This window comes from Crinia signifera, chromosome 1 (assembly GCF_055691185.1).
Source record: "Crinia signifera chromosome 1, ASM5569118v1, whole genome shotgun sequence".
NCBI lineage: Eukaryota > Metazoa > Chordata > Amphibia > Anura > Myobatrachidae > Crinia > Crinia signifera.
The window spans coordinates 12282365-12310080 of NC_139217.1; the positions used below are offsets into that span (position 1 = coordinate 12282365).

The 27716-nt window shown below is 50.2% G+C and overlaps 1 protein-coding gene across 1 annotated transcript in view; it reads left to right on the forward strand.

Annotated features, from left to right (window-relative positions):
- LOC146063569 (uncharacterized) overlaps nucleotides 1–27716 on the forward strand; it is a 121681-nt gene that overhangs the window by 35889 nt on the left and 58076 nt on the right. The window contains exon 2 of the mRNA XM_083176098.1: nucleotides 15300–15352. Coding sequence (XP_083032224.1) covers nucleotides 15300–15352 — 53 coding nt within the window. The remainder of the gene's footprint in view (nucleotides 1–15299; nucleotides 15353–27716) is intronic.

A 27716-nucleotide genomic window follows, 5' to 3' on the forward strand; every position in this document is an offset into this window, starting at 1 on the left:
CCCTCCTCTGTAGGATGACTCCATCATGTAGCACTGCTGTTTCTTGGATTTGTGTATATGGTTGACGTTGGACAATGTACAGAAATATCTGCATTGTCCTCAGAACTCAACAATGTAAATGCTCCGAATGTAAATCAGATCCGACTTCTCAATGTATTTATAGAGCAGGAAGTGGCTGATTTTTTTAAGACCAACTGGAATGTTTTGTATAATACAACAGGCCAGGATATAATGGGAGCTAAACAAGAACAAGTCCACAATTACAGCACATTTGCTACAAATAATTGTATGTGCATCATTGTGTATTTTGGATGCACAATCAGCTTTTTCTGATTACAGTGATATACAGCATGCCTATATTCTGTGTGTAATTGTGGCTGTATCTGCACACAAAAAATGTTCTGCTAGTGATCCTCAGCCAAACAGTGTAACATAATCTTTAGGCACATACGGTTGCCTACAATGATATACAGCATGCATTTATTCTGAATGAAATTGTTGCTGTATCTGTACAGTGAAACATAATCTTTAGGCATATACAGTTACATACAATGATATACAGCATGCCTATATTCTGTGTTAATGTGACTATCTGCATACCAGGTAATGTTACACTGTTTGGCTGGGAAACATTGCAGCACAACATTTTGGGTACTTGTTTCCTAGCACGGCGCCCATCGCATTGCATACCGTAAGCCATACAATGGTATGTGATGCGATGCCACGCGATGGGCACCCGATGGTATACAATTTAAAATTGAATACCATTGTATATGGCATACAATGCCATACAATGCGATGCAATGCCATTTTAAATTGTATAAGCACCCTAATGGGTGCTTACAATGTTGAAAGCACCCCCACGACACCCCCACTATCAACGCCAACCCGAAGCGTGGCGAGCGCAGCGAGCCCGCTAGTTGCGGCGTTACGCATCCTCCAACCTTTTCATACCCCCACCATCCACGTCGGCACGGAGTTGACTTTATATAGTGTGGCGAGCGCAGCAAGCCACCGAGCCCGAAGCGTGGCGAGCGGACGCGGAATACATGTAAAATAATACACGTCCGCTCGCCACACTTCGGGCTCGGTGGCTCGCTGCGCTCGCCACACTATATAAGTTGATCTCCACGCCGACGTGGATAGTGGGGGAATGAAAAGGTCGGAGGACGCGTAACGCCGCCCCTTACGGGCTCGCTGCACTCGCCACGCTTCGGGTTGACGTTCATAGTGGGGGTGGCGTGGGGGTGCATTTAACATTGTAAGCACCCATTAGGGTGCTTATACAATTTTAAATCGTATTTGGGGGACATTTAACATTGAATAAACCTATTAGGGGGCTTATACAATTAAAAATCGCATAGCATACGGGCATATGGCATGCAATGCGATGCAATGAAAAAAATGCCATGCGACTGAATATCATGGGTGCCGTGCTTGGAAACAAGTACCACATGTTGTATCCCGATACAGCCACAATTACATACAGAAGCTGTGTGTGCATCTCATCACATAGGGATGTGCATAACATTGTTGCCAGATAAATACACATATATATATATATATATATATATATATACATGTGGAATGGCGCACTTCTCAACTTCAGTCCATAATATATTAAACAATGTCCATAACTTGGTGTTATTCTCTTTATTAAAAGTCTATTTAGTCAAAACGTGCGGTTTTCACCCGACGCGTTTTGCCCAACAAGGGGCTTCCTCAGTGGTATCAGCTTTATAGAATAATGTTGTGGTAAAACTACAAACAGGGTGGTAAGTGTGCGATTCTTTCCTCTAAGCCGAAAGAGAAGGGCACCCAGCCTATGCTACTGTCTCAATCGGTATATAACTGGCCCGTAATAAGCCCTACCTCTGGTAGTAAGAGTTGTTTTGGGGTAATAAATGCAGGTATTCATACAATTGGTCACCTGGATAAGTGTTCACTTGTCTGGCTCAGCAAGAATGGGTATTCTTGCCCAATCAGGGCCGCTGTGCGCGACTACGCAGTTACCTCCGCCTGTACTCAGGATACTATCCTAGCCACCCTGAGATAGTGATACATTGGTGAAGGGCCGCTGTGCGCGAATACGCAGTTACCTCCTTGTGTACTCAGGATACTATCCTAGCCACCCTGAGACACTGATACATTGGTGAAGGGCCGCTGTGCGCGACTACGCAGTTACCTCCGCCTGTACTCAGGATACTATCCTAGCCACCCTGAGATACTGATACATTGGTGAAGGGCCACTGTGCGCGAATACGCAGTTACCTCCTTGTGTACTCAGGATACTATCCTAGCCACCCTGAGACACTGATACATTGGTGAAGGGCCGCTGTGCGCGAATACGCAGTTACCTCCTTGTGTACTCAGGATACTATCCTAGCCACCCTGAGACACTGATACATTGGTGAAGGGCCGCTGTGCGTGACTACGCAGTTACCTCCTCCTGTACTCAGGATACTATCCTAGCCACCCTGAGACACTGATACATTGGTGAAGGGCCGCTGTGCGCGACTACGCAGTTACCTCCGCCTGTACTCAGGATACTATCCTAGCCACCCTGAGATACTGATACATTGGTGAAGGGCCACTGTGCGCGAATACGCAGTTACCTCCTTGTGTACTCAGGATACTATCCTAGCCACGCTGAGACACTGATACATTGGTGAAGGGCCGCTGTGCACGACTATGCAGTTACCTCCTCGTGTACTCAGGATACTATCCTAGCCACCCTGAGACACCGATACATTGGTGAAGGGCCGCTGTGCACGACTATGCAGTTACCTCCTCGTGTACTCAGGATACTATCCTAGCCACCCTGAGACACTAATACATTGGTGAAGGGCCGCTGTGCGCGACTACGCAGTTACCTCCTCGTGTTCTCAGGATACTATCCTAGCCACGCTGAGACACTGATACATTGGTGAAGGGCCGCTGTGCGCGACTACGCAGTTACCTCCTCCTGTACTCAGGATACTATCCTAGCCACGCTGAGACACTGATACATTGGTGAAGGGCCACTGTGCGCGACTACGCAGTTACCTCCTCCTGTACTCAGGATACTATCCTAGCCACGCTGAGACACTGATACATTGGTGAAGGGCCGCTGTGCTCGACTACGCAGTTACCTCCTCCTGTACTCAGGATACTATCCTAGCCACCCTGAGACACTGATACATTGGTGAAGGGCCACTGTGCGCGACTACTCAGTTACCTCCTCCTGTACTCAGGATACTATCCTAGCCACCCTGAGATAGTGATACATTGGTGAAGGGCCGCTGTGTGCGACTACGCAGTTACCTCCTCATGTACTCAGGATACTATCCTAGCCACCCTGAGACACTGATACATTGGTGACGGGCCGCTGTGCGCGACTACGCAGTTACCTCCTCCTGTACTCAGGATACTATCCTAGCCACCCTGAGACACTGATACATTGGAAGGGCCGCTGTGCGCGACTACGCAGTTACCTCCTCCTGTACTCAGGATACTATCCTAGCCACCCTGAGACACTGATACATTGGTGAAGGGCCGCTGTGCGTGACTATGCAGTTACCTCCTCGTGTACTCAAGATACTATCCTAGCCACCCTGAGACACTGATACATTGGTGAAGGGCCGCTGTGCGTGACTATGCAGTTACCTCTTCCTGTACTCAGGATACTATCCTAGCCACCCTGAGGCACTGATACATTGGTGAAGGGCCGCTGTGCGCGACTACGCAGTTACCTCCTCCTGTACTCAGGATACTATCCTAGCCATGCTGTGACACTGATACATTGATGAAGGGCCGCTGTGCGCGGCTACGCAGTTACATCCTCCTGTACTCAGGATACTATCCTAGCCACCCTGAGACACTGATACATTGGTGAAGGGCTGCTGTGCGTGAATATGCAGTTACCTCCGCCTCTACTCAGGATACTATCCTAGCCACCCTGAGACACTGATACATTGGTGATAGGCCACTGTGCGCGACTATGTTGTTACCTCCTCCTGTACTCAGGATACTATCCTAGCCACCCTGAGACACTGATACATTGGTGAAGGGCCGCTGTGCGCGACTACGCAGTTACCTCCTCCTGTACTCAGGATACTATCCTAGCCACCCTGAGACACTGATACATTGGTGAAGGGCCGCTGTGCGCGACTACGCAGTTACCTCCTCCTGTACTCAGGATACTATCCTAGCCACCCTGAGACACTGATACATCAGTGAAGGGCCACTGTGCGCGAATACGCAGTTACCTCCTCCTGTACTCAGGATACTATCCTAGCCACCCTGAGGCACTGATACATTGGTGAAGGGCCGCTGTGCGCGACTACGCAGTTACATCCTCCTGTACTCAGGATACTATCCTAGCCACACTGAGATACTGATACATTGGTGAAGGGCCACTGTGCGCGACTACGCAGTTACCTCCTCCTGTACTCAGGATACTATCCTAGCCACCCTGAGGCACTGATACATTGGTGAAGGGCCGCTGTGCGCGACTACACAGTTACCTCCTCCTGTACTCAGGATACTATCCTAGCCATGCTGTGACACTGATACATTGGTGAAGGGCCGCTGTGCGCGACTACGCAGTTACCTCCTCCTGTACTCAGGATACTATCCTAGCCACCCTGAGACACTGATACATTGGAAGGGCCGCTGTGCGCGACTACGCAGTTACCTCCTCCTGTACTCAGGATACTATCCTAGCCACGCTGAGACACTGATACATTGGTGAAGGGCCGCTGTGCGTGACTACGCAGTTACCTCCTCGTGTACTCAGGATACTATCCTAGCCACCCTGAGACACTGATACATTGGTGAAGGGCCGCTGTGCGTGACTACGCAGTTACCTCCTCCTGTACTCAGGATACTATCCTAGCCACGCTGAGACACATACATTGGTGAAGGGCCGCTGTGCGCGACTACACAGTTACCTCCTCCTGTACTCAGGATACTATCCTAGCCACGCTGAGACACATACATTGGTGAAGGGCCACTGTGCGCGAATACGCAGTTACCTCCTCCTGTACTCAGGATACTATCCTAGCCACCCTGAGACACTGATACATTGGTGAAGGGCCGCTGTGCACGACTATGCAGTTACCTCCTCCTGTACTCAGGATACTATCCTAGCCACCCTGAGACACTGATACATTGGTGAAGGGCCGCTGTGCGTGACTACGCAGTTACCTCCTCCTGTACTCAGGATACTATCCTAGCCACGCTGAGACACATACATTGGTGAAGGGCCGCTGTGCGCGACTACACAGTTACCTCCTCCTGTACTCAGGATACTATCCTAGCCACGCTGAGACACATACATTGGTGAAGGGCCACTGTGCGCGAATACGCAGTTACCTCCTCCTGTACTCAGGATACTATCCTAGCCACCCTGAGACACTGATACATTGGTGAAGGGCCGCTGTGCACGACTATGCAGTTACCTCCTCCTGTACTCAGGATACTATCCTAGCCACCCTGAGACACTGATACATTGGTGAAGGGCCGCTGTGCGTGAATACGCAGTTACCTCCTCCTGTACTCAGGGTACTATCCTAGCCAACCTGAGACACTGATACATTGGTGAAGGGCCGCTGTGCGTGACTACGCAGTTACCTCCTCGTGTACTCAGGATACTATCCTAGCCACCCTGAGACACTGATACATTGGTGAAGGGCCGCTGTGCGTGACTACGCAGTTACCTCCTCGTGTACTCAGGATACTATCCTAGCCACGCTGAGACACTGATACATTGGTGAAGGGCCGCTGTGCGCGAATACGCAGTTACCTCCTCCTGTACTCAGGATACTATCCTAGCCACGCTGAGACACTGATACATTGGTGACGGGCCGCTGTGCGCGACTACGCAGTTACCTCCTCCTGTACTCAGGATACTATCCTAGCCACCCTGAGACACTGATACATTGGTGAAGGGCCGCTGTGCGCGACTACGCAGTTACCTCCTCCTGTACTCAGGATACTATCCTAGCCACGCTGAGACACTGATACATTGGTGACGGGCCGCTGTGCGCGACTACGCAGTTATCTCGTCGTGTTCTCAGGATACTATCCTAGCCACGCTGAGACACTGATACATTGGTGAAGGGCTGCTGTGCGCGACTACGCAGTTACCTCCTCCTGTACTCAGGATACTATCCTAGCCACCCTGAGACACTGATACATTGGTGAAGGGCCGCTGTGCGCGACTACGCAGTTACCTCCTCCTGTACTCAGGATACTATCCTAGCCACGCTGAGACACTGATACATTGGTGACGGGCCGCTGTGCGCGACTACGCAGTTACCTCGTCGTGTTCTCAGGATACTATCCTAGCCACGCTGAGACACTGATACATTGGTGAAGGGCCTCTGTGCGCGACTATGCAGTTACCTCCTCCTGTACTCAGGATACTATCCTAGCCACCCTGAGACACTGATACATTGGTGAAGGGCCGCTGTGCGCGACTACGCAGTTACCTCCTCGTGTACTCAGGATACTATCCTTGCCACCCTGAGACACTGATACATTGGTGAAGGGCCGCTGTGCGCGACTACGCAGTTACCTCCTCGTGTACTCAGGATACTATCCTAGCCACCCTGAGACACTGATACATTGGTGAAGGGCCGCTGTGCGCTACTACGCAGTTACCTCCTCCTGTACTCAGGATACTATCCTAGCCACCCTGAGACACTGATACATTGGTGAAGGGCCGCTGTGCGCGACTACGCAGTTACCTCCTCCTGTACTCAGGATACTATCCTAGCCACGCTGAGACACTGATACATTGGTGACGGGCCGCTGTGCGCGACTACGCAGTTACCTCGTCGTGTTCTCAGGATACTATCCGAGCCACCCTGAGACCCTGATACATTGGTGAAGGGCCGCTGTGCGCGACTACGCAGTTACCTCCTCGTGTACTCAGGATACTATCCTAGCCACCCTGAGACACTGATACATTGGTGAAGGGCCACTGTGCGCGACTACGCAGTTACCTCCTCCTGTACTCAGGATACTATCCTAGCCACACTGAGATACTGATACATTGGTGACGGGCCGCTGTGCGCGACTACGAAGTTACCTCGTCGTGTTCTCAGGATACTATCCGAGCCACCCTGAGACACTGATACATTGGTGAAGGGCCGCTGTGCGCGACTACGCAGTTACCTCCTCGTGTACTCAGGATATTATCCTAGCCACACTGAGATACTGATACATTGGTGACGGGCCGCTGTGCGCGACTACGAAGTTACCTCGTCGTGTTCTCAGGATACTATCCGAGCCACCCTGAGACACTGATACATTGGTGAAGGGCCGCTGTGCGCGACTACGCAGTTACCTCCTCGTGTTCTCAGGATACTATCCTAGCCACCCTGAGACACTGATACATTGGTGAAGGGCCGCTGTGCGCGACTACGCAGTTACATCCTCCTGTACTCAGGATACTATCCTAGCCACACTGAGATACTGATACATTGGTGACGGGCCGCTGTGCGCGACTACGCAGTTACCTCGTCGTGTTCTCAGGATACTATCCGAGCCACCCTGAGACACTGATACATTGGTGAAGGGCCGCTGTGCACGAATGCGCAGTTACCTCCTCCTTAAAAACAAAGAATTATATTTATTGAAAATCAATTGCAGTTTTTGCATTTATAAAAGAGAATTCCAAATGCCATCTTAACTGAACTTTGTAAGTCGGACATCCAAGGTTAACAGTTCTTATTGGAAATCGGGCCGGGTATTGGATAATAATAAATTTGACCTCTGGTCCGGTGTCCTGACACAAGCGGAGGTTCAGCTGTGAAGTTTATAATCTCTGCCATAGTCTGATGAGAGGAACGTTGCTTGTCCCAGCCGGCAGCCATGGAACCGGCTTCCAGAGGGTTTCTTTAGCGGCTCTCTCCTACGTCTTGGGTAGTAATAGATTTTTAGCTTCTGAGGGCATTTGTAATAAAGATGAGAACTTTAAAATTGTTTTAAAGACAGTAAGTCGGTGACCACATCCTCCCGCTGACTTCCAAACGCGTTTCATTCCACTGGGGATCTTTGTCAATGGCTCAGGTGGAGGTGGTCACGTGGTCACCTAGGTTGTCACATAGTTATAATATATGCCTGTATCAGGGTTTTCTGAAAGAGACTCCGCTTTAGCCTTCTCTTCCGCAAATGGAGAGAGACTGGTGTGTACTGGACTGTGGTCCTACATTATTCTCTGAGATTGACATTTCAAATATTCAGAAGTGAATCCCAGTGGTCTGTGTCAGTGGTGTGTGTCAGTGGTGTGTGTCAGTGGTGTGTGTCAGTGGTGTGTGTCAGTGGTGTGTGTCAGTGGTGTGTGTCAGTGGTGTGTGTCAGTGGTGTGTGTCAGTGGTGTGTGTCAGTGGTGTGTGTCAGTTTTTTTTGATCGCTTCATACTTCTCTTGTCAGTCCCAATTGATTTGATCTATTATCATGTATCATAGAAAATGTTCCTAGATGTTTGGATCCTTGTCATATGATCCTTTTCTTTTGTTCCTGCCCCTGATGAAGTCAATCTGACGAAACGCGTTGGGTATCTTCTTCAATAAACCGCTTTAAACCTGAACAAAAACGTGCATCTCATTCTGACCATATCTGGACATCAGACACAGGAAGAGTGAGGACTTATTTTATTGTGCTATACCTTCTTTTGGATTGGGTGAAATTAGCCCCGGCCCGGCTCCCATTTACATCAATGGCGGACCGGCAACCTGCGGACCGCAGGCTATACTCTGCAGACAGCAGCAGCGGCAGCGGAGGAGGTGAATGGATGCCTGTGTGTGGGAAGCAGCGATCAAAAACCCAGGTGTGACGCGGCGTTTTTGGTGTAAAAGGGGTATACGTGAACAAGCGCTCCTCTGGTGTAAGGGAGAAATATAAAGCACAATCCGGGGCTAATTTCACCCAATTTAAAAGAAGGTGTAAGCACAAGAGTCCTTCTACGCACTGCACCGGGGTCTCCAATGGTTCCTCAACACAACCCTGGGTGAGCATTGTGTGTAACATTGCACAGTGCAGTCATACACAATATGTATAAGCTGTCAGTGTGCAGAGCACTGTGTGTCATACACAATATGTATATGCTGTCAGTGTGCAGAGCACTGTGTGTCAGACACAATATGTATATGCTGTCAGTGTGCAGAGCACTGTGTGTCAGACACAATATGTATATGCTGTCAGTGTGCGGAGCATTGTGTGTCATACACAATATGTATATGCTGTCAGTGTGCGGAGCACTGTGTGTCAGACACAATATGTATATGCTGTCAGTGTGCGGAGCATTGTGTGTCATACACAATATGTATATGCTGTCAGTGTGCAGGGCACTGTGTGTCATACACAATATGTATATGCTGTCAGTGTGCAGAGCACTGTGTGTCATACACAATATGTATATGCTGTCAGTGTGCAGGGCACTGTGTGTCATACACAATATGTATATGCTGTCAGTGTGCAGAGCACTGTGTGTCATACACAATATGTATATGCTGTCAGTGTGCAGGGCACTGTGTGTCATACACAATATGTATATGCTGTCAGTGTGCAGAGCACTGTGTGTCATACACAATATGTATATGCTGTCAGTGTGCGGAGCATTGTGTGTCATACACAATATGTATATGCTGTCAGTGTGCAGGGCACTGTGTGTCATACACAATATGTATATGCTGTCAGTGTGCAGAGCACTGTGTGTCATACACAATATGTATATGCTGCCAGTGTGCAGAGCACTGCGTGTCATACACAATATGTATATGATGTCAGTGTGCAGAGCACTGCGTGTCATACACAATATGTATATGCTGTCAGTGTGCAGAGCACCGTGTGTCATACACAATACGTATATGCTGTCAGTGTGCAGAGCACTGCGTGTCATACACAATATGTATATGCTGTCAGTGTGCAGAGCACTGCGTGTCATACACAATATGTATATGCTGTCAGTGTGCAGAGCACTGTGTGTCATACACAATATGTATATGCTGTCAGTGTGCAGAGCACTGTGTGTCATACACAATATGTATATGCTGTCAGTGCGCAGAGCACTGCGTGTCATACACAATATGTATATACTGCCAGTGTGCAGAGCACCGTGTGTCATACACAATACGTATATGCTGTCAGTGTGCGGAGCATTGTGTGTCATACACAATATGTATATGCTGTCAGTGTGCGGGAGCACTGCGTGTCATACACAATATGTATATGCTGTCAGTGTGCGGAGCATTGTGTGTCATACACAATATGTATATGCTGCCAGTGTGCAGAGCACTGCGTGTCATACACAATATGTATATGCTGCCAGTGTGCAGGGCACTGTGTGTCATACACAATATGTATATGCTGTCAGTGTGCAGGGCACTGTGTGTCATACACAATATGTATATGCTGTCAGTGTGCAGAGCACTGTGTGTCATACACAATATGTATATGCTGTCAGTGTGCAGAGCACTGTGTGTCATACACAATATGTATATGCTGTCGGTGTGCTGAGCACTGTGTGTCATACACAATACGTATATGCTGCCGGTGTGCAGAGCACTGCGTGTCATACACAATACGTATATGCTGCCAGTGTGCAGCGCACTGCGTGTCATACACAATACGTATATGCTGTCAGTGTGCAGAGCACTGCGTGTCATACACAATACGTATATGCTGCCAGTGTGCAGAGCACTGTGTGTCATACACAATATGTATATGCTGTCAGTGTGCAGCGCACTGTGTGTCATACACAATATGTATATGCTGTCAGTGTGCAGAGCACTGCGTGTCATACACAATATGTATATGCTGTCAGTGTGGAGGGCACTGTGTGTCATACACAATATGTATATGCTGCCAGTGTGCAGAGCACTGTGTGTCATACACAATACGGATATGCTGCCAGTGTGCAGAGCACTGTGTGTCATACACAATACGTATATGCTGCCAGTGTGCAGAGCACTGTGTGTCATACACAATACGTATATGCTGTCAGTGTGCAGCGCACTGTGTGTCATACACAATATGTATATGCTGCCAGTGTGCAGAGCACTGCGTGTCATACACAATACGTATATGCTGCCAGTGTGCAGAGCACTGCGTGTCATACACAATACGTATATGCTGCCAGTGTGCAGAGTACTGCGTGTCATACACAATACGTATATGCTGTCAGTGTGCAGCGCACTGCGTGTCATACACAATACGTGTATGCTGCCAGTGTGCAGAGCACTGTGTGTCATACACAATACGTATATGCTGCCAGTGTGCAGAGCACTGTGTGTCATACACAATACGTATATGCTGTCAGTGTGCAGCACACTGTGTGTCATACACAATATGTATATGCTGTCATTGTGCCGAGCACTGTGTGTCATACACAATATGTATATGCTGTCAGTGTGCAGAGCACTGTGTGTCATACACAATATGTATATGCTGCCAGTGTGCGGAGCATTGTGTGTCATACACAATATGTATATGCTGTCAGTGTGCAGAGCACTGCGTGTCATACACATTATGTATATAATGCCAGTGTGCAGGGCACTGTGTGTCATACACAATATGTATATGCTGCCAGTGTGCAGGGCACTGCGTGTCATACACAATACGTATATGCTGCCAGTGTGCAGAGCACTGCGTGTCATACACAATACGTATATGCTGCCAGTGTGCAGAGCACTGCGTGTCATACACAATACGTATATGCTGTCAGTGTGCAGCGCACTGCGTGTCATACACAATACGTATATGCTGCCAGTGTGCAGAGCACTGTGTGTCATACACAATACGTATATGCTGCCAGTGTGCAGAGCACTGTGTGTCATACACAATATGTATATGCTGTCAGTGTGCAGAGCACTGTGTGTCATACACAATACGTATATGCTGCCAGTGTGCAGCGCACTGTGTGTCATACACAATATGTATATGCTGCCAGTGTGCAGAGCACTGTGTGTCATACACAATACGTATATGCTGTCGGTGTGCAGAGCACCGTGTGTCATACACAATATGTATATGCTGTCAGTGTGCAGAGCACTGTGTGTCATACGCAATATGTATATGCTGCCAGTGTGCAGAGCACTGCGTGTCATACACAATACATATATGCTGTCGGTGTGCACAGCACTGCGTGTCATACACAATATGTATCGCTGTCAGTGTGCTGAGCACCGTGTGTCATACACAATATGTATATGCTGCCGGTGTGCAGAGCACTGCGTGTCATACACAATATGTATATGCTGTCAGTGTGCAGAGCACTGTGTGTCATACACAATACGTATATGCTGTCGGTGTGCAGAGCACCGTGTGTCATACACTATGTATATGCTGTCAGTGTGCAGAGCACTGTGTGTCATACGCAATATGTGTATGCTGCCAGTGTGCAGGGCACTGTGTGTCATACACAATACGTATATGCTGTTGGTGTGCAGACCACTCTGTGTCATACACAATATGTATATGCTGTCAGTGTGCAGAGCACTGTGTGTCATACGCAATATGTATATGCTGCCAGTGTGCGGAGCATTGTGTGTCATACACAATATGTATATGCTGTCAGTGTGCAGAGCACTGCGTGTCATACACATTATGTATATACTGCCAGTGTGCAGGGCACTGTGTGTCATACACAATATGTATATGCTGCCAGTGTGCAGGGCACTGCGTGTCATACACAATACGTATATGCTGCCAGTGTGCAGAGCACTGTGTGTCATACACAATACGTATATGCTGCCAGTGTGCAGAGCACTGCGTGTCATACACAATACGTATATGCTGTCAGTGTGCAGAGCACTGTGTGTCATACACAATACGTATATGCTGCCAGTGTGCAGAGCACTGTGTGTCATACACAATATGTATATGCTGTCAGTGTGCAGAGCACTGTGTGTCATACACAATACGTATATGCTGCCAGTGTGCAGAGCACTGTGTGTCATACACAATACGTATATGCTGCCAGTGTGCAGAGCACTGTGTGTCATACACAATATGTATATGCTGTCAGTGTGCAGAGCACTGTGTGTCATACACAATACGTATATGCTGCCAGTGTGCAGCGCACTGTGTGTCATACACAATATGTATATGCTGCCAGTGTGCAGAGCACTGTGTGTCATACACAATACGTATATGCTGTCGGTGTGCAGAGCACCGTGTGTCATACACAATATGTATATGCTGTCAGTGTGCAGAGCACTGTGTGTCATACGCAATCTGTATATGCTGCCAGTGTGCAGAGCACTGCGTGTCATACACAATACATATATGCTGTCGGTGTGCAGAGCACTGCGTGTCATACACAATATGTATCGCTGTCAGTGTGCTGAGCACCGTGTGTCATACACAATATGTATATGCTGCCGGTGTGCAGAGCACTGCGTGTCATACACAATATGTATATGCTGTCAGTGTGCAGAGCACTGTGTGTCATACACAATACGTATATGCTGTCGGTGTGCAGAGCACCGTGTGTCATACACAATATGTATATGCTGTCAGTGTGCAGAGCACTGTGTGTCATACGCAATATGTATATGCTGCCAGTGTGCAGGGCACTGTGTGTCATACACAATACGTATATGCTGTCGGTGTGCAGACCACTCTGTGTCATACACAATATGTATATGCTGTCAGTGTGCAGAGCACTGTGTGTCATACGCAATATGTATATGCTGCCAGTGTGCAGCGCACTGTGTGTCATACACAATATGTATATGCTGTCAGTGTGCAGAGCACATTCCCGGCATTGCACAGATCTCTCCATGCAGCACATTTCCTGCAGGACATCTGTTAGATCCCCATTTCCTACAAAGTGGCCCCTTAAGCCCCCATACATAAAGCATTACTGATTGCTGACAATGGCTGCTGTCAGCTTATTACATAGTTAAAAGCAAAGCGGCTAATTACTGATACTAATTGCTCTGTCAGGAAGGAAAGACGGATTGTATAGAGAGTGAGCTGGAATGTATGTCTGAGAGCCGTATACACTTGCCAAAACTGTCTGCTCTTTTATTACACAGGTCCAAGTATTACAAATCTGCACAGTTATCAGCCAGGTCTATTCAGTCAGAGAGCCCTGTCCTGTAATCAGAGAGCCCTGTCCAGTAATCAGAGAGCCCTGTCCAGCAATCAGAGAGCCCTGTCCTGTAATCAGAGAGCCCTGTCCTATAATCAGAGAGCCCTGTCCTGTAATCAGGGAGCCCTGTCCTGTAATCAGGGAGCCCTGTCCTGTAATCAGGGAGCCCTGTCCTGTAATCAGAATCCCTGTCCTCTAATCAGAGAGTCCTGTCCTGTAATCAGAGAGCCCTGTCAGAGCCCTGTCCTGTATTCAGAAAATCCAGCAATCATAGAGTCCTGTCCTGTAATCAGAGTCCTTTCCTGTAATCAGCATCCTGTCCTGTAACCAGAGAGCCCTGTCCTGTAATCAGAGAGCCCTGTCCTGTAATCAGAGAGCCCTGTCCTGTAATCAGAGAGCCCTGTCCTGTAATCAGCATCCTGTCCTGTAATCAGAGAGTCCTGTCCTGTAATCAGCATCCTGTCCTGTAATCAGAGAGTCCTTTCCTGTAATCAGAGAGCCCTGTCCTGTAATCATAGAGCCATGTACAGCATTCAGAGAACCCTGTCAGAGCCCTGTCCTATAATCAGAAAATATTGCAATCATAGAGTCCTGTCCAGTCATCAGAGAGCCCTGTCCAGTCATCAGAGAGCCCTGTCCTGTAATCAGAGAGCCCTGTCCAGTAATCAGAGAGCCCTGTCCTGTAATCAGAGAGCCCTGTTCTGTAATCAGAGAGCCCTGTCCAGTCATCAGAGAGCCCTGTCCAGTCATCAGAGAGCCCTGTCCAGTCATCAGAGAGCCCTGTCCTGTAATCAGAGAGCCCTGTCCTGTAATGTGAGCCCTGTCCAGTCATCGGAGAGTCCTGTCCAGTAATCAGAGAGTCCTGTCCAGTAATCAGAGAGCCCTGTCCAGTCATCAGAGAGCCCTGTCCTGTAATCAGAGAGCCCTGTCCAGTAATCAGAGAGCCCTGTCCAGTAATCAGAGAGCCCTGTCCTGTAATCAGAGAGCCCTGTCCAGCAATCAGAGAGCCCTGTCCTGTAATCAGAGAGCCCTGTCCTGTAATCAGAGAGCCCTGTCCTGTAATCAGAGGGTTCTGTGTGGTTACCAGGGTTATTTCTCTCATGTCCGTTGTCCAGCCTTATTGGTGTCACCTGTATACTGTGTATCGCACTCTGTAATAACCAGGACATGAGTCACACTGGGATAATAATGTGGGCATGTGCTTTCTCCCCAGGGCTGCGTTCACCTATGAGAAGAAGTGGAGCCTGAAGTTACTGGATTCTGGCGGTGAGTCTGTGATGTGTCCGCCACCCTGACTGCCCTGCATGTGCATCCCTGCTGTATCCATACTACCATATGTCACATATGTCCATACAGTCTCACAGGGGGAGATCACCGCAATACATTGTACACTGTACCTCAGCTCCATCACAGCCGCCGTCTGTCCCAGTGTATGTATCTATGACCCTACATGGGCGTCTGTCTATGGCACCAGATATACAGCCACCCCGGCCTTCTGGCTAGGGCCTCTTTTATTTATTTCTTTGATTTGCACTTTTGAGCACTTCACGTTTTTCGTTAGTTTGTCACGTTTTTTGATTTGGGTAGTGCGGCTGTCCCTAACGGGCCTTTCGTTCCCCAAACGTGGCTGGGACTCTTCACCTTTTGTGGAGAGTCCCGGTCCCCTCGAGGGCAACCCCGAGCCGCAAGGCGGAGGGAAGCCTAAGCGGGTCTCTCCAAACCTTCGGGTGCGGAGGACCCACCGTCCAAAACCCTTCCGGGGGTGGAGGAAAAGCGGGTCTCTCTGAGCTTCGGCGAAGAGGACCCACCGATCCCTTTTTTCCCTTCCTCGGCCTTATGGTTGAGGGGGGTTAGGGGAACCATGGGGCCTTTCTCCTTTGGGAGAGGGTCCAAACGTTCGTACGGCTGCCCCCTTTGCACGTGTTTAGGCACAGCACTGGTGGTGGTGGGAGCACACCTCGGGCTCCCTGAGTTTCTTCAAACTCACCAGATATACAGCCATGCGGGTCCTCAGACAGGGATGAGTATGGGGAATGCTGTGTCTGTACACTGATGTGGCCCCACTCAGAGGTACTCCCTGGCCATACTGGGTGTGGTGTGGGACTCCGACAGTCGGTATCCCGACAGTCATTATCCCGACGTCGGGATCCCGACTGCCCGGAGTCAGACAGCTTGGCGAGCGCAAAAAAGCCCCTTGCGGGCTCGCTGCGCTCGCCACGCTGCGCTCGCCACGCTGCGGGCACGGTGGCTCCCTACCTATTCTTTTCTCCCTCTATGGAGGTCGTGGACCCCCACGAGGGAAAATAGCGGGTGTCCGTCGGGCACCCGGCTGTCGTGTTTTGACAGTTGGGATCCCGACGTTGGGTAAATGACTGTCGGGAACCCGTCCGGCACCCGGCCATACTGTATGTGGTATAAGGCTGAAGTCTGACCCAACATTCCTCATTGTCCCAGTCAGATGACTACTATGGTGTCCAGCACACTACAGACCCCTCACAAGGCTAGAATAATCGGCTCCATAGCACAGAAGGAAGCAGGAAGCTGGGAGTATCACCATTTGTTGGATCAGGCCATAAAAGACAGCTTATTCCGTATTTCTTACTGGGCTCATAAATGATATAGAGCAGAGGTTCTGAAACTCGGTCCTCAGGACCTCACACAGTTACATGTTCCGGGTCACCCGGCAGGTGCACTCATTACTCACTGACACATTTTAAAAGATCCACAGGTGAAGCTAATTATCTTACTTGTGATTCTGTGAGGAGACCTGGAAAACATGCACCGTGTGGGGTCCTGAGGACCGAGTTTGAGAACTCGGGAAATCAAGTTGCAGCTCTCTACTGATTCACATTTATCCATCTACAGTGTATCTATCTATATCACGTACTAACTCCTCCAGTGCACCACGTACTAACTCCTCCAGTGCACCACGTACTAACTCCTCCAGTGCACCACGTACTAACTCCTCCAGTGCACCACGTACTAACTCCTAGAGAGCAGGGGGAGATGGGAATAGGGAGCAGGAGGAAGATGAGAAAAGGGAGCAGGGGGAAGGTGAGAATAGGGAGCAGGGGAAGATGAGAATAGGGAGCAGGAGGAAGATGAGAATAGGGAGCAGGAGGAAGATGAGAATAGGGAGCAGGGGAAGATGAGAATAGGGAGCAGGGGAAGATGAGAATAGGGAGCAGGGGGGAGATGGGAATAGGGAGCAGGAGGAAGATGAGAGTAGGGAGCAGGAGGAAGATGAGAATAGGGAGCAGGGGGGAAGATGAGGTAGGGAGCAGGAGGAAGATGAGAATAGGGAGCAGGAGGAAGATGAGAATAGGGAGCAGGAGGAAGATGAGAGTAGGGAGCAGGGGGGAGATGAGAATAGGGAACAGGGGGGAGATGAGAATAGGGAGCAGGAGGAAGATGAGAATAGGGAGCAGGAGGAAGATGAGAATAGGGAGCAGAAGGAAGATGAGAATAGGGAGCAGGAGGAAGATGAGAATAGGGAGCAGGAGGAAGATGAGAATAGGGAGCAGGGGGAAGATGAGAATAGGGAGCAGGAGGAAGATGAGAATAGGGAGCAGGGGGATGATAATAGGGAGCAGGAGTAAGATGAGAATAGGGAGCAGGAGGAAGATGAGAATAGGGAGCATGGGGGAGATGAGAATAGGGAGCAGGGGGGAGATGAGAATAGGGAGCAGGAGGAAGATGAGAATAGGGAGCAGGAGGAAGATGAGAGTAGGGAGCAGGGGGGAGATGAGAGTAGGGAGCAGGAGGAAGATGAGAGTAGGGAGCAGGAGGAAGATGAGAATAGGGAGCAGGAGGAAGATGAGAATAGGGAGCAGGAGGAAGATGAGAATAGGGAGCAGGAGGAAGATGAGAGTAGGGAGCAGGGGGGAGATGAGAGTAGGGAGCAGGAGGAAGATGAGAATAGGGAGCAGGAGGAAGATGAGAATAGGGAGCAGGAGGAAGATGAAAGTAGGGAGCAGGAGGAAGATGAGAATAGGGAGCAGGAGGAAGATGAGAATAGGGAGCAGGAGGAGAAGAGAATAGGGAGCAGGGGGAAGATGAGAATAGGGAGCAGGAGGAAGATGAGAATAGGGAGCAGGAGGAAGATGAGAATAGGGAGCAGGGGGAAGATGAGAATAGGGAGCAGGGGGAGATGAGAGTAGGGAGCAGGGGGGAGATGAGAGTAGGGAGCAGGAGGAAGATGAGAATAGGGAGCAGGAGGAAGATGAGAGTAGGGAGCAGGGGGGAGATGAGAGTAGGGAGCAGGAGGAAGATGAGAGTAGGGAGCAGGAGGAAGATGAGAATAGGGAGCAGGAGGAAGATGAGAGTAGGGAGCAGGAGGAAGATGAGAATAGGGAGCAGGAGGAAGATGAGAGTAGGGAGCAGGGGGGAGATGAGAGTAGGGAGCAGGAGGAAGATGAGAGTAGGGAGCAGGAGGAAGATGAGAATAGGGAGCAGGAGGAAGATGAGAATAGGGAGCAGGAGGAAGATGAAAGTAGGGAGCAGGAGGAAGATGAGAATAGGGAGCAGGAGGAAGATGAGAATAGGGAGCAGGAGGAGAAGAGAATAGGGAGCAGGGGGAAGATGAGAATAGGGAGCAGGAGGAAGATGAGAATAGGGAGCAGGAGGAAGATGAGAATAGGGAGCAGGGGGAAGATGAGAATAGGGAGCAGGGGGAGATGAGAGTAGGGAGCAGGGGGGAGATGAGAGTAGGGAGCAGGAGGAAGATGAGAATAGGGAGCAGGAGGAAGATGAGAATAGGGAGCAGGAGGAAGATGAGAATAGGGAGCAGGGGGAGATGAGAATAGGGAGCAGGGGGAGATGAGAATAGGGAGCAGGAGGAAGATGAGAATAGGGAGCAGGAGGAAGATGAGAATAGGGAGCAGGAGGAAGATGAGAATAGGGAGCAGGGGGAGATGAGAATAGGGAGCAGGGGGGATGAGAATAGGGAGCAGGAGGAAGATGAGAATAGGGAGCAGGAGGAAGATGAGAATAGGGAGCAGGAGGAAGATGAGAATAGGGAGCAGGAGGAAGATGAGAATAGGGAGCAGGAGGAAGATGAGAATAGGGAGCAGGAGGAAGATGAGAATAGGGAGCAGGGGGAGATGAGAATAGGGAGCAGGAGGAAGATGAGAATAGGGAGCAGGAGAAAGATGAGAATAGGGAGAAGGAGGAAGATGAGAATAGGGAGCAGGGGGAAGATGAGAATAGGGAGCAGGAGGAAGATGAGAATAGGGAGCAGGAGGAAGATGAGAATAGGGAGCAGGAGGAAGATGAGAATAGGGAGCAGGAGGAAGATGAGAATAGGGAGCAGGAGGAAGATGAGAATAGGGAGCAGGAGGAAGATGAGAATAGGGAGCAGGAGGAAGATGAGAATAGGGAGCAGGGGGGAGATGAGAATAGGGAGCAGGGGGGAGATGAGAATAGGGAGGAGGAGGAAGATGAGAGTAGGGAGCAGGAGGAAGATGAGAATATGGAGCAGGAGGAAGATGAGAATATGGAGCAGGAGGAAGATGAGAGTAGGGAGCAGGGGGGGATGAGAGTAGGGAGCAGGAGGAAGATGAGAATAGGGAGCAGGAGGAAGATGAGAATAGGGAGCAGAAGGAAGATGAGAGTAGGGAGCAGGGGGGAGATGAGAATAGGGAGGAGGCGGAAGATGAGAGTAGGGAGCAGGAGGAAGATGAGAATAGGGAGCAGGAGGAAGATGAGAATATGGAGCAGGAGGAAGATGAGAGTAGGGAGCAGGGGGGGGATGAGAGTAGGGAGCAGGAGGAAGATGAGAATAGGGAGCAGGAGGAAGATGAGAATAGGGAGCAGGAGGAAGATGAGAATAGGGAGCAGGGGGGAGATGAGAATAGGGAGGAGGAGGAAGATGAGAGTAGGGAGCAGGAGGAAGATGAGAATATGGAGCAGGAGGAAGATGAGAATATGGAGCAGGAGAGAGCTTGTGGTTCCTGTATTGCCCTAGATAATTTGTATGCTTGTTTCAATGTGGGTCATAGGGTCGACACGGTGCTCCGATACGGTGTCAACTGTGTCAACACCCCATGGACATAGCCCAAGTTGACCTAATGCTTGTGTCCACCTGAGCCCATGTCGAGCTTCCCAAGTGTCCACCTTGCCTCATGAGCATTGTTTTATTTACTCTCTCTAACCCCTCAGAGCTATTGTTGGGGGGGGGGGTAAAGTATCTGTGCTGCATTTTTAGGACATAACTGCCCACAATTCCTTCCTACCCAATGTCCCCCCCCCCTCCGCTCCCCCCAGTATAATGGAGGATCACAACCCTCTAATAATGGATGATATCAGCTGCACGTATGAGAACCAGAGGAACCACCACAAAGTGTCTCATCGCTCAGTGACGCGCATGTCACATGTGCGCGCCGTTTTCTCACAACGTCTTATGGTGGCTGCATTAATCACTGTGGGAACGAGGAGATAAGATGTCCAGTTCCCCAGGGATGAAGATACACAGGATGTCCTCTCAGTAATGTCGTATATATAATATTTCATCTACAGTAGCTTCCTGCCTTGGGAAGTCATCGAGTGGCCTAGTTTCCCGCCAGACCACCCCAGCCGCAGTCTGTAGGACAGCTGGTCTCCGTCAGCCTTGCAGTGGCCCTCAATGTTCCAGTCTGTTCCCCTGGAGCAATTTGTCACCGTGTTAATGGCCGCTCTGTCCCAGAGCTGCTCCAGCCTGGACCCGTCGTCTGCGGTTTCGTTGGATTTCATCATTTCCGAGGAATTTCTCACACACTGAATTAGGCTCATCTTATATGAGAGATGTTTTATTTAGCTGCAGCGAGGTCCTTATTTCCCCACTGTGTCCCAAAACAAGACAGAGGCTGAAATAGTGACCCCCTACCCCTCACACCCATGTGGCAGAGCAGCAGATGGCCCTGCATCCAGCCATTAGACCGACATGACCAACTCGGCCATTAGTGCCCTGACCACCATGTTAGACACGTACAGTGGGGTCCCTGGCCACACACAGACCCAGCCCTCAGTGATAAACGTCTACAAAGCATTTGTGCCTGAGGGCTATAGTATGTGGGAGGCAGAATGGGAATATCTGGTGGCCCCAAGACTAAGAGACATCAGGATATGAAGGGTGAATGGAAACATCTGCTCCACCACTTGGACTGAGGGTGACACTATACATCTGCTCCACAACTGGGACTGAGGGTGACTCTATACATCTGCTCCACAACTGGGACTGAGGGTGACTCTATACATCTGCTCCACAACTGGGACTGAGGCTGACTCTATACATCTGCTCCACAACTGGGACTGAGGGTGACTCTATACATCTGCTCCACAACTGGGACTGAGGGTGACTCTATACATCTGCTCCACAACTGGGACTGAGGCTGACTATACATCTGCTCCACAACTGGGACTGAGGCTGACTCTATACATCTGCTCCACAACTGGGACTGAGGGTGACTCTATACATCTGCACCACCACTGGGACTGAGGGTGACTCTATACATCTGCTCCACCACTGGGACTGTGGGTGACTCTATACATCTGCTCCATCACTTGGACTGAGGGGGACTCTATACATCTGCTCCACCACTGGGACTGAGGGTGACTCTATACATCTGCTCCACCACTGGGACTGAGGCTGACTCTATACATCTGCTCCACCACTGGGACTGAGGGTGACTCTATACATCTGCTCCACCACTGGGACTGAGGGTGACTCTATACATCTGCTCCACAACTGGGACTGAGGCTGACTCTATACATCTGCTCCACAACTGGGACTGAGGGTGACTCTATACATCTGCTCCACAACTGGGACTGAGGCTGACTCTATACATCTGTTCCACAACTGGGACTGAGGGTGACTCTATACATCTGCTCCACAACTGGGACTGAGGCTGACTCTATACATCTGCTCCACAACTGGGACTGAGGGTGACTCTATACATCTGCTCCACAACTGGGACTGAGGGTGACTCTATACATCTGCTCCACAACTGGGACTGAGGGTGACTCTATACATCTGCTCCACAACTGGGACTGAGGCTGACTCTATACATCTGCATCACCACTGGGACTGAGGGTGACTCTATACATCTGCTCCACCACTGGGACTGTAGGTGACTCTATACATCTGCTCCACAACTGGGACTGAGGGTGACTCTATACATCTGCTCCACAACTGGGACTGAGGGTGACTCTATTCTGCTCCACAACTGGGACTGAGGGTGACTCTATACATCTGCTCCACCACTGGGACTGTGGGTGACTCTATCCATCTGCTCCATCACTAGGACTGAGGGTGACTCTATACATCTGCTCCACAACTGGGACTAAGGGTGACTCTATACATCTGTTCCACAACTGGGACTGAGGGTGACTGTATACATCTGCACCACCGCTTGGACTGAGGGTGACTCTATACATCTGCTCCACCACTGGGACTGAGGGTGACTCTATACATCTGCTCCACCACTTGGACTGAGGGTGACTATACATCTGCTCCACCACTGGGACTGAGGGTGACTATACATCTGCTCCACCACTGGGACTGAGGGTGACTCTATCCATCTGCTCCATCACTAGGACTGAGGGTGACTCTATACATCTGCTCCACAACTGGGACTGTGGGTGACTCTATCCATCTGCTCCATCACTAGGACTGAGGGTGACTCTATCCATCTGCTCCACAACTGGGACTGAGGGTGACTCTATACATCTGCTCCACCACTGGGACTTGAGGGTGACTATACATCTGCACCACCGCTTGGACTGAGGGTGACTCTATACATCTGCTCCACCACTGGGACTGAGGGTGACTCTATACATCTGCTCCACCACTGGGACTTGAGGGTGACTATACATCTGCTCCACCGCATGGACTAAGGGTGACTCTATACATGTTCTCCACCGCTTGCACTGAGGGTGACTCTATACATGTTCTCCACCGCTTGGACTGAGGGTGACTATACATCTGCTCCACCACTTGGACTGAGGGTGACTCTATACATCTGCTCCACCACTGGGACTGAGGGTGACTCTATACATGTTCTCCACCGCTTGGACTGAGGGTGACTATACATCTGCACCACCGCTTGGACTGAGGGTGACTCTATACATCTGCTGCACAACTAGGACTGAGGGTGACTCTATACATCTGCTCCACCACTGGGACTTGAGGGTGACTATACATCTGCTCCACAACTGGGACTGAGGGTGACTCTATACATCTGCTCCATCACTTGGACTGAGGGTGACTATACATCTGCTCCACCGCATGGACTGAGGGTGACTCTATACATCTGCTCCACCACTATGACTGAGGGTGACTCTATACATCTGCTCCACCACTATGACTGAGGGTGACTCTATACATCTGTTCCACAACTGGGACTGAGGGTGACTCTATACATCTGCTCCACAACTGGGACTGAGGCTGACTCTATACATCTGCTCCACAACTGGGACTGAGGCTGACTCTATACATCTGCTCCACAACTGGGACTGAGGGTGACTCTATACATCTGCTCCACCACTGGGACTGAGGGTGACTCTATACATCTGCTCCACCACTTGGACTGAGGGTGACTATACATCTGCTCCACCACTTGGACTGAGGGTGACTATACATCTGCTCCACCACTGGGACTGAGGGTGACTATACATCTGCTCCACCACTGGGACTGAGGGTGACTCTATCCATCTGCTCCACCACTAGGACTGAGGGTGACTCTATACATCTGCTCCACCACTAGGACTGAGGGTGACTCTATACATCTGCTCCACCACTTGGACTGAGGGTGACTCTATACATCTGCTCCATCACTTGGACTGAGGGTGACTCTATACATCTGCTCCACCACTGGGACTGAGGGTGACTCTATACATCTGCTCCATCACTTGGACTGAGGGCGACTCTATACATCTGCTGCACAACTAGGACTGAGGGTGACTCTATACATCTGCTCCACAACTGGGACTGAGGGTGACTCTATACATCTGCTCCACAACTGGGACTGAGGGTGACTCTATACATGTTCTCCACCGCTTGGACTGAGGGTGACTCTATACATCTGCTCCACCACTTGGACTGAGGCTGACTCTATACATCTGCTCCATCACTTGGACTGAGGGTGACTCTATACATCTGCTCCATCACTTGGACTGAGGGTGACTATAGATCTGCACCACCACTGGGACTGAGGGTGACTCTATACTGTACATCTGCTCCACAACTGGGACTGAGGGTGACACTATACATCTGCTCCACCACTGGGACTGAGGGTGACTCTATATATCTGCTCCACCACTTGGACTGAGGGTGACTCTATACATCTGCTCCACCACTGGGACTGAGGGTGACTATAGATCTGCACCACCACTGGGACTGAGGGTGACTATAGATCTGCACCACCACTGGGACTGAGGGTGACTCTATACTGTACATCTGCTCCACAACTGGGACTGAGGGTGACGCTATACATCTGCTCCACCACTGGGACTGAGGGTGACTCTATACATCTGCTCCACAACTGGGACTGAGGGTGACTCTATACATCTGCTCCACAACTTGGACTGAGGGTGACTCTATACATGTTCTCCACCGCTTGGACTGAGGGTGACTCTATACATCTGCTCCACCACTTGGACTGAGGGTGACTCTATACATCTGCTCCATCACTTGGACTGAGGGTGACTCTATACATCTGCTCCATCACTTGGACTGAGGGTGACTATAGATCTGCACCACCACTGGGACTGAGGGTGACTCTATACTGTACATCTGCTCCACAACTGGGACTGAGGGTGACGCTATACATCTGCTCCACCACTGGGACTGAGGGTGACTCTATATATCTGCTCCACCACTTGGACTGAGGGTGACTCTATACATCTGCTCCACCACTGGGACTGAGGGTGACTATAGATCTGCACCACCACTGGGACTGAGGGTGACTCTATACATCTGCTCCACAACTGGGACTGAGAGTGACTCTATACATCTGCTCCACAACTGGGACTGAGGGTGACTCTATACATGTTCTCCACAACTGGGACTGAGGGTGACTATACATCTGCTCCACCACTAGGACTGTGGGTGACTCTATCCATCTGCTCCATCACTAGGACTGAGGGTGACTCTATACATCTGCTCCACAACTGGGACTAAGGGTGACTCTATACATCTGTTCCACAACTGGGACTGAGGGTGACTGTATACATCTGCACCACCGCTTGGACAGAGGGTGACTCTATACATCTGCTCCACCACTGGGACTGAGGGTGACTCTATACATCTGCTCCACCACTGGGACTGAGGGTGACTATACATCTGCTCCACCACTTGGACTGAGGGTGACTCTATACATGTTCTCCACCGCTTGGACTGAGGGTGACTCTATACATCTGCTCCACAAATGGGACTGAGGGTGACTCTATCCATCTGCTCCATCACTAGGACTGAGGGTGACTCTATACATCTGCTCCACCACTGGGACTGAGGGTGACTCTATACATCTGCTCCATCACTTGGACTGAGGGTGTCTCTATACATCTGCTCCACCACTAGGACTGAGGGTGACTCTATACATCTGCTCCACCACTTGGACTGAGGGTGACTCTAAACATCTGCTCCATCACTTGGACTGAGGGTGACTCTATACATCTGCTCCACCGCATGGACTGAGGGTGACTCTATACATCTGCTCCACAACTGGGACTGAGGGTGACTCTATACATCTGCTCCACAACTGGGACTGAGGGTGACTCTATACATCTGCTCCATCACTTGGACTGAGGGTGACTATACATCTGCTCCACCACTGGGACTGAGGGTGACGCTATACATCTGCTCCACCACTGGGACTGAGGGTGACTCTATATATCTGCTCCACCACTTGGACTGAGGGTGACTCTATACATCTGCTCCACCACTGGGACTGAGGGTGACTATAGATCTGCACCACCACTGGGACTGAGGGTGACTCTATACATCTGCTCCACAACTGGGACTGAGGGTGACTCTATACATCTGCTCCACAACTGGGACTGAGGGTGACTCTATACATGTTCTCCACAACTGGGACTGAGGGTGACTATACATCTGCTCCACCACTAGGACTGTGGGTGACTCTATCCATCTGCTCCATCACTAGGACTGAGGGTGACTCTATACATCTGCTCCACAACTGGGACTAAGGGTGACTCTATACATCTGCTCCACCACTGGGACTGAGGGTGACTCTATACATCTGCTCCATCACTTGGACTGAGGTTGACTCTATACATCTGCTCCACCACTGGGACTGAGGGTGACTCTATACATCTGCTCCATCACTTGGACTGAGGGTGACTATAGATCTGCTCCACCACTGGGACTGAGGGTGACTCTATACATCTGCTCCACAACTGGGACTGAGGGTGACTCTATACATCTGCTCCACCACTGGGACTGAGGGTGACGCTATACATCTGCTCCACCACTGGGACTGAGGGTGACTCTATACATCTGCTCCACAACTGGGACTGAGGGTGACTCTATACATCTGCTCCACCACTGGGACTGAGGGTGACTCTATACATGTTCTCCACCGCTTGGACTGAGGGTGACTCTATACATCTGCTCCATCACTTGGACTGAGGGTGACTCTATACATCTGCACCACCACTGGGACTGAGGGTGACTCTATACATCTGCTCCACCACTGGGACTGAGGGTGACTCTATACATCTGCTCCATCACTTGGACTGAGGGTGACTCTATACTGTACATCTGCTCCACAACTGGGACTGAGGGTGACGCTATACATCTGCTCCACCACTGGGACTGAGGGTGACTCTATACATCTGCTCCACAACTGGGACTGAGGGTGACTCTATACATCTGCTCCACAACTGGGACTGAGGGTGACTCTATACATGTTCTCCACCGCTTGGACTGAGGGTGACTCTATACATCTGCTCCACCACTTGGACTGAGGGTGACTCTATACATCTGCTCCATCACTTGGACTGAGGGTGACTCTATACATCTGCTCCATCACTTGGACTGAGGGTGACTATAGATCTGCACCACCACTGGGACTGAGGGTGACTCTATACTGTACATCTGCTCCACAACTGGGACTGAGGGTGACGCTATACATCTGCTCCACCACTGGGACTGAGGGTGACTCTATATATCTGCTCCACCACTTGGACTGAGGGTGACTCTATACATCTGCTCCACCACTGGGACTGAGGGTGACTATAGATCTGCACCACCACTGGGACTGAGGGTGACTCTATACATCTGCTCCACAACTGGGACTGAGAGTGACTCTATACATCTGCTCCACAACTGGGACTGAGGGTGACTCTATACATGTTCTCCACAACTGGGACTGAGGGTGACTATACATCTGCTCCACCACTAGGACTGTGGGTGACTCTATCCATCTGCTCCATCACTAGGACTGAGGGTGACTCTATACATCTGCTCCACAACTGGGACTAAGGGTGACTCTATACATCTGTTCCACAACTGGGACTGAGGGTGACTGTATACATCTGCACCACCGCTTGGACAGAGGGTGACTCTATACATCTGCTCCACCACTGGGACTGAGGGTGACTCTATACATCTGCTCCACCACTGGGACTGAGG